General features: G+C 39.2%; 1 protein-coding gene across 1 annotated transcript; it reads right to left on the bottom strand.

The window, feature by feature from the left end:
• Positions 1-1226: 1226 nt before the first annotated feature.
• On the bottom strand, positions 1227-3939 carry LOC103707209 (transcription factor bHLH112-like). The gene is made up of 7 exons (XM_008791613.6): positions 3483-3939; positions 2767-3361; positions 2535-2651; positions 2364-2429; positions 2181-2246; positions 2010-2060; positions 1227-1912 (listed from the first exon to the last, which is right to left on the bottom strand). The coding sequence occupies exons 1-7, from the start codon at positions 3815-3817 to the stop codon at positions 1763-1765; spliced, it is 1380 nt and encodes a 459-aa protein (XP_008789835.2). The 5' UTR covers positions 3818-3939; the 3' UTR covers positions 1227-1762.
• Between the last annotated feature and the right edge of the window lie 4687 nt (positions 3940-8626).

The raw sequence follows: 8626 nt of genomic DNA, 5'->3' as shown, positions 1-8626 counted from the left end.
TAGATTTGACGAATAACCAACATCGAAACTTGAGAAGCACATGCTCCTCACATAGGGACAACTTTCTATCGCGCAAAGCAGCCGTACACTTTCTCTCTCCAAGGTGAAATCCCAATCTATTTTCCTAAGCTACCTGAGTTCAATGGAGGCCTGAAGTTTCTCCATTTCACAATCAAAAAGTAAATGCAAATGCATCTAGTCTTTCTCCTCAAAAAGAAATCATTTCTCAAGGGCAAAAACGCATATCGCCAAATTAAATTAAAATCCCGACATCATTCAGAACAGTAACAATGATAAAGCTTCACGGTCTCGACTTTTTTTTCGGTACATCCATCTGAAGTTCTTCAGCCACTCAAAACTGTTGAGTGTCATCATAACTTGCTGCAGCACAGCATCAGATAAGAGCTAAGAGAGCCAAAAAAAGAGAGAAAAAAACATACTGCAAGTTGGACAGCGACAAACCCACATCCCTCACACCCCAGTCCTTCAAGTAGTGCATGTTAGACCAAGCATTATCTTTCTCTATTTATAGTAAGCTTGTGGGAGTGCCAAGTGCATGCATACATGTTCCCAAGATATGTGACTCGAGGTTAAGGCTTTATTCCTCCAATTTAAATGAAACTTCGCAGATATCTCTTACTGCTAAAGATTCCTAAAAATTAAAAAGAAAATGACAGAAAAGGTCTTAAACTAAAATTTAGGTCTGTACATCGTTTTGATCGGTCTTTAAAATATTGTTAATGATGTAGCTGGCTGTGCTCATGCAAGATCAGTGTGAGCACCGATGTTAAAAAAAAAACAAAAGCCATTAAAATTGCATTAAGTTCTCTTTTTATGTCAATTACTGAACTCTAACCATAAATATAACATAATTCATGTTGGGACGATTTCAGATAGAATTTGAAAGGACTATCTTCTCCTCCTATGTTGTGCAACTGCTCGCAGTCCTATCCAAATAAGAAAATTTCAAACAGAATGAGCCTAATGCTTCTTCCAATCAACGCCCGTGAATGTGATGATCCTAAAAAAGGCATAGAGGCAACCCCACCTTACTAAATTATCGAACACCCCTGTAGAGAGAGAGAGAGAGAGAGAGAGAGAGAGAGAGAGAGAGTAGAGAGGAGTCTCGAGTGGGCCACCGTCTGACTTCCACTAACACATTCAGACCATATAAATAAATTTAAAAGTAAGATCCGCAAACAAGACCGCACACTTGCCCATATCCCTGAACTCAATTATTCCTTATTATTATTGATTTTCTTCTGAGAAGAAAAAATAAAAAGAAGAGGTGGTGCCAGGCCTTGTACACGCATGAAACAGGAACAGGACCCACCTTCCTTTCCCTTCTTCACCTTCCTCCCCATGACCTTCTGCTAAATTCAGCAACTAATTACATGAAGCCCCCGCCTAAACTAATTCATAAAAACCTGCCAAATTTAGCACCTGTTCCCATTCCCGAGGCCTGGACACCTCTTAATACAATACACTTATGATTATTCCCTCCGAAGTCCTCTACTCCATGGCCAGCCTCACATCATTCACCTTGTAGCCGTCCCAAACTTAGCCTGTCTTTGAAGGGTCCCTGCCTTTCCCTTTGCTTATCTTTACCTTTACTGGGATTTTGCTTTTCTCCCCAGAGTACTAAATGACTTGTGTTTTCTTTTCCTTTTTCTCCTAATCTACCATTCCCTACCTTGCTTTCGCTTGACAACATTCTGATTTTAGAGTGGTTTTCGCCCTTCCTCGAAACCCTAGCTTCTCTCTACCTGAAGGTTCCTCCAAAAGGAGGATGCCAGAAGTCAGCTGTGGTCTCACTGGCCACTGGGTACGTGCTCGAGATTGGAACCAGGCACAGCCCTCGGCTTCTAAGGTCTTGCTTCGGTCCCTCACCATCCTGTGACTTGTCCGAGCCCTTAACAAATCAATGCAACAATATTAGTATGCAATCACCGGTAGACAAGACGGGAATCCAACTAAATCATTTAACAAAACCTAAGAGATTTTAGTACCTGCTGGTGTTGCATGGGATGCCCATTCTTTAAGTATTGACTGCTTAATACCTGAAATTTGTAACCGATGTTAACATTGATTTGAGAGAAGTAAACCATGTTAATAAGTGAACGAGCGTAATTGGTGCGATAGACATATCCGAACGAGAAGGTATTGGGGAAGAGACTTACACCAACTTGATCGTGAAGGAACTTAATGTAGTCGATGGCCTCGTGGAGAACCGATGCGGTGTCGGTCTGAAAAGAATTATGAAACGATTCAGTTGAAAAGCGAGGAGCAATGCTTTTATGAATACTCGAAGAAAAACATTTTTAGGCATAGTCTTTAAGAAAAGAGTGATCGAAAAATCATACCTTTCCAAAAGGTGAAACAAGCTGCTGTAGTGCAGTGATTCTGTCCCCTAATTTCTCTTTCCTGACCTACGAACATGAAATCTAAAAGCTATCATACATGTTTAAAGAGAGAGGAAAAGAAAAAGATCCAACTGCCATTGATTAAGATCTTGATCGGATTGCCCTCCGTACCTTAAAGGTTGGTAATGGCGACGGAGTCTCGATTTTAGGCCTTTTGAATGCGGACTCGTTGCTGCCGCTTTTCTTCGACGCAGAGGAACTGGAATCTCGAACTCGTTCCGAAATTGACTAAAAGGTTCCAAAATATATTGCAGAAGAAGATCCCAATGAGCTCCCAAAACAAAAACCCTAAATATCAAGAAGAAAATAACTCGAACTACATCAGCATAGCTATGATATTCACCTTCGCGGCGAGGTTACTGCAAATGGGCTTCTGCTCAAAAGCCTGCGAGACAAATTGGGGAGGCATCGGGTGGGGAAACCCCGTTCTCACTTCACTCATGGAGGCAGCGGAGGCATTCCAAAAGGGAGTGTTGTTGGAGAACTGCAACTGATTACCGGGCTGCTGCTTTGGAGGCGAAGACTTTAGGAACTGAGGGAATTTAGCCCATGAGTGTTGCAAGGGCTCGCTCGAGCTGCCACGATATGCCATCATCGGAGATTGGTAATTCACCAACCGGTTGTCATAAATGGACTGTTGCGGTTTGGCATCAGGCTCGAGCAGGCCTTGTAGCATCATAGAAGAACATCCATAGGAGGCCGGAACAAGGGGGTAGCTACTAACACCGGCAACACTGGACTCTTCACCGGAGCCAAGATGTTGCTGCTCTAATAAGTAAGATTGATTCATGTCCTTGAATAAGTTTGTCGAGGGATCTTCGGTAACTGCATGGACTTGATTGGATTCCATCGATGGGTCTTGCCGAAAATAAGGCCTTGAGCTTAGATCCTCTTGGAGCACGGCATGAAAACTGGTCTCAGCTCTTCCACTACTCCTACTGCATCAATTTATATTGCATAATTAAATGAATCAAAAGGTTCTATTTGCATCGAGTGGAGAGTAAATATAAGAGAACTTATAACAAGAAGAACGAGAAGAAGAAGAGAAGAAGCACTAACAGTAGGGCTTGGGTCCAATCAATCGACGGAGTTGAGAGGCTGAAACCGGGCATTTGCAAGGTAGAATCAATCACGGAGGGGCCGACGTCGGAGGGCGGGAGCATGTGGGTGTCTTGGAAACTGACAGAGCTACCGGAGACGGAGCCGACCGACTCTTCACCGGATCGGGCCTTGGGTTCCGCCAGCTCGGCAGTTGCCCAGCTGAAGCCCCCACCACCCATGTCGGGGATCGCAGCTGAACCCGAGACCGAGGCCTGGCCGTCGAAGCCATCGCTTCTTGCAAGGTTCCACCAGCTCCCACCACTGCATATCCCTGACTGGAACTCATCTGCCATGGTGTCTCTCTCTCTCTCTCGCTCGCTCTCTCTCTCTGTGTGTCTTCTGTTCTCTTCTCCGCTCTTCTATTCTCTTCCGTTGGCTTGGTATGTTAACTTGGAGCTTTGGCTTCTGACGGAATGGAAAGGACGGGGGAACTGGGAGCTCGCTTTATATAACCCCCTTGGGGGCTATCCAGGTTTGGGCAGGGTTGGGAAGCGTTTGACCAATAGAAGGGAACGGTGAGGAGACGGTAGGCTTACTTTTTTTTTTGCCCGTTCACTACTTGGTTATTATTTCATTTTTTCTCTTTTTAAAAAAATGGAATACTCTAATTTCATGCGAGGGAAATAAGTAGAAAAAACGTCTGCTAAGGCGTGATATAAGATGCCCAAAGGAAAATCTTGGATCCACTGTTTAGCTTGTGGATTCTCTCATTCTTTTTTCTTTAGAATTAAGAGTTTTAGCTTTATTGTTTTAAATGAATATTCTTATCTTGGCATCCAAAAGCACATGTGTATTGATGTTGGCATCCAAAAGGACTTTCTGTGTTAATCATGAAAACTTCCATTCACATACAAACCTGACGGGAAAGAAGATTAATGAGTGTTAAAAGATCTTCTCCAATGGCATCATGCTGTAATTTGAAGCTTCTATAATTGACATCTTTCATTTTTTATCACGTCTTTCACATTTTGCGGTAGCTATTTACTCAAACAGGTATTCGCATGTCTTAATATTTTTGTTAGAAAATTATGTCATTAAACAATCCAAGTTATTTGATTTGATGCCTTCTTAAAATTTCATTTCTGTGATCCAAAAAAACTATATATTGCAAAAGGCAGATATAATCTAGAAAGGTGTTGCACCTCTATATACTTAAAGATTGTTGAGAATACGCTAATTAATCATAAATGATTTCTATATCTAAGAAGAAATCTAGCGGAAAAAATAGCAAAAGAAGCCTAGGAGAGACATTCTACATAAAAAATAATTCTATAAATACGCATGTCAATTATAATTTTTTTTGCTAATGATGCTTAACATACAAGTCAAGGCTCCATTGCTAATGAATTCCACACAAATAGTTAATTGTTAAATTCTGATTATAACATTCATTGATAATTATATTTTTTTATTTGATTTAGCTGAAAAGACAAGAAAAAAGCACTTCTTCGGAAAATCAGTTGTTCTTACCATATCGGAAAAAATTTATAGAGAATGTATTAGAAGTTTAAAGAAAAAACTTTAGAAAAAGTAAATTCTGTATAAAATTATCAATCATTACATTTTCAACAAAGATGTTATAAGTGGAATCGGTGATGTGTGACTCATTTTTATAAATAGATCGATAATATAAATTATTTAAAAACTCATAAATTATTTGATAATCAGGAATCATTTCAATGAGAGTTTTGCTTGGAAACTACACAACAAGATTAAAAAAAAAAAACTCCAAGAAGAGCATTGCTTTCTAGACCCAAGTTTTGGATAAAAAGCATGAAACTCGTTTAGCTATACTTGGAAGATCTAATTCTTTCTTGCTAGGTCGTGTGGTTTCTGTTTCCATAAACGAGTTCAATGAGCACCTTGCATGTCCCTAAATAGAATAAAAAGGCTAAAAATTATAAAAGAATTTTGACTAAATTAAAGAACATTTTTGTTACAACATATATAGCAATAACCATTCATACCAAAATTCCGGTGCTCCTCCGACTTGTTGACCACAGCAGAAAACTTCCATATATGCAACTCTTCGGAATGCCACGTCAGCGCAGACGGTGGAAATTTTCCCCGGCTTCCCCGCTCGATGAGTCGACGAGGGGGAAATTTTTTTTTCTTCTCTTATTAAATATATACATTTTATAAGTTTTTATAAGTTTTCTTCACTGCTGTCTTATTTTCGAAATGACTGAAATACCCTCCCACGTCTCCTCATTTCTTTGACATCCGGGTCCCTCGTTTTTCAACTGAAATTACGGTAGTGCCACTGGGATATCTTGTGTCGGTAGTCTTAGGAGCCCACAAATGTCTTGTATTAGTCTAGGGGTACATGATAGATGGATAGATCTGGACCGTTCATTCAATTTGTCTTCCTTCAATTAGGATGAGACGAATGCTAGCAACCAACATCGAGCTGCTCTGTTTCTCCTAACATTCTCATGGACGCGTCTCTTGGTGGACCCTTGGTCAATTAGGGCTCCTAAAATGCATGTATCTTCGGCTTGATGTGATTTTTATCAATAGGCAATGAACTGGAGCAGTTGGGCATCTACTGATCGATTTATCTGCATGACAAGATACGAACTATTGCACATCATATTAGAGTTTTTATGCCACATTTAAGGTAGAAAATTTGAATTAGAAAGGGTGCGGAAGATTCATATGATTTAAGCAAATTGCACCTGGATCCGATGAAATTTAATGTTGATAGATACCCGAATTCACCAGTAATAGATAGTTGACATTGCTCATAACATGATGATCTGCCAATGCTGAACAAATTCATGTAAGTTGTATTTTTAAAAAACTAATGCAATGATGTTATAATTATTGTTGTTGTGACCATAAAAACTTGGGAAAGCACTATAAGATACTTGATCATAAATCTTCTAATTGCTAAGCAAAAGGTGCAACCACAAAAACAAGCCCGAGACCTGATTTTACAAAGTGCCTAGTCAAATTTTATGAGACCCTTCTCTATTTAGATAGGATTAACCTTGAAATCAAATTTCACGACTAGACTGCAAGAAGTGTTTACTACTTTTGGATGTATACTAGAATCCTTGGCAAGTGCACGTTTGTGCATCCTAAAATGTAATAGCTCTAAGGCTATTTTCCGAGGAATTCAATCTAGCTTCCATAACTAACTAGTTAAGATGGCCTACCCAAACAAGATGGGTACATCTTTATGGTCGTGAATGGCAAGTTAACGAGAAATTATACCATACACCGCATGCACCATGCCAATCACAACATATCCTCTATGCATGCCCATTCATCATACATTCGTTCTGGTGATTAGCCCACATGGAGGAGACGTAGTGATTGGTGTGGTGCACGACCGTATTGGTGTGCTTTTTTCAACCTACCAGTAGCAAAGATTGCATGCATGATGCATGAGAAAGCAAAATCTACCAACAGAGCCCACCGATGTACGTATGCTTATGCCTTGAACCTAAGCTGTAGGTAGGCTTGGGGTTTTCAGCACCTCAAACAAGAGGGGTAAACAATTTGATTTCCAACGATAACTAACTTGTTAGGTTCTCAATCATCCACAAGAAAATTGTGTTTGTCCCTTGAAAAAGATGCCTACAATCATTCACAAGGTCAGGATTGTAGGGCTACGTACAAAGAACATGCTTATTCATCCTTTTCAATATGATAATCCCTATAAACTCAGCATCTATCATACAGATTTAAAAAAAGCTTTTAGTTCTCATTGCTTTCCAGATTCTGCAGCCACTATCAATTTTCTTTTTATGTGTCAGTTTGCTTAGGCCCCTCCACAAGATTATTCAAAAAATGTGATCAAATTCCACCTACGTTTTTCAAGTGTATATTCTATATCCAAGTTCCAACCTTTTGAAGCATCCGGTTCTCGAACTAACCTTTGGTACAACAGTGTCTTCACTGGGCTATCAAAAAGTGTTTGCACCTGACAAGGAGACAATATGATCTATATCATTCAATTATTGGACTCTGTCGACAAGCAACTAGATGTGATCATCCACACAAACCCCATCAATTTATTCTTAACTACAGGATTCAAAACATCAGATCATTGATAAAAGAACTGGTTTGATTTTGTTTTTCTGTTGGAAAATAAAATAATTTAAATTGGTGAGTTGAATCTATTACCACTTCTTTTTTTTTCTCAAGAAAAGAATCTGCACTATCAGTTAATATCTTTATGATCTGCATAACATACATCTTGATTTGTAAATGTGAAACATTTATGGAGTTCAATTGCTTCACACTTTCTCATTTATGATCTGCGTTCTAGGGGATCATGAAAAGCTTACGAGTTTGAAAATAAATGCTAGATTCCTTCATATGTAGCTAGATACGCGTTGACGTCATTAGCGGGCGCAATCTGGAATTTTTCATATTTACTTGAACTTGGTTAGATTCATAGTCAAACTCTTGTGAGCCTAAAAGCTGGCTTGCCAAAAATCAATCGGCATATTTGCTATCCAAGTCAAAGTCCTAAAGTCATCGCTCATGGTTGAATTTAACTAAAAGTAGGTAAGACGACCCGTCGTTAACCAAAATACAGATCTTGCTCACCCATCAAATAATTTAGATTATGCTGAACGACAGAAAGGTTTGAAACTATAAGGGAAGTAGTACAAATTCTCTAGCCAAGAAAACAAGAATATTTTTTTTTTTTCCAATCCAAGAGCACCACGTAGACTGTATTGAGATGCAAGCTGATCCAAGTATTTCTCTCTAGGCAAACCAGCATACCACCTTAAATCACGATGCATGGATTTTAACACATGAATTTCTATCATAGACTCATAGTTATATAGAAGTTGCCTACTTCACTGAATGAATGAATGAATGAACAAATAATTACATCCATAAATTGATAGATGGACATATAAATAGATAGATAGAAATAATTAAAGATTAAAGATCAAGAATACAAGCTAAGCTTGAGACATCCCAAGTGATGCATATGCCTAAGAGGACTATGATTGACTAGTATCTTGTTCGACATACGATACACTGCTACACCATAGCCACTTTCCTCTCGGGACAATTTGGTCATCAGAAGATTAGCATCACTAAAATCCAATGATTCCTGTGGCAATACAATTCTT

Source organism: Phoenix dactylifera, chromosome 1 (genome assembly GCF_051530095.1).
Source record: "Phoenix dactylifera cultivar Ajwa chromosome 1, Ajwa_hap1_PhDact_Kaust_v1.1, whole genome shotgun sequence".
Classification (NCBI taxonomy): Eukaryota; Viridiplantae; Streptophyta; class Magnoliopsida; order Arecales; family Arecaceae; genus Phoenix; species Phoenix dactylifera.
This window is presented reverse-complemented; position numbering and strand designations above follow the sequence as displayed.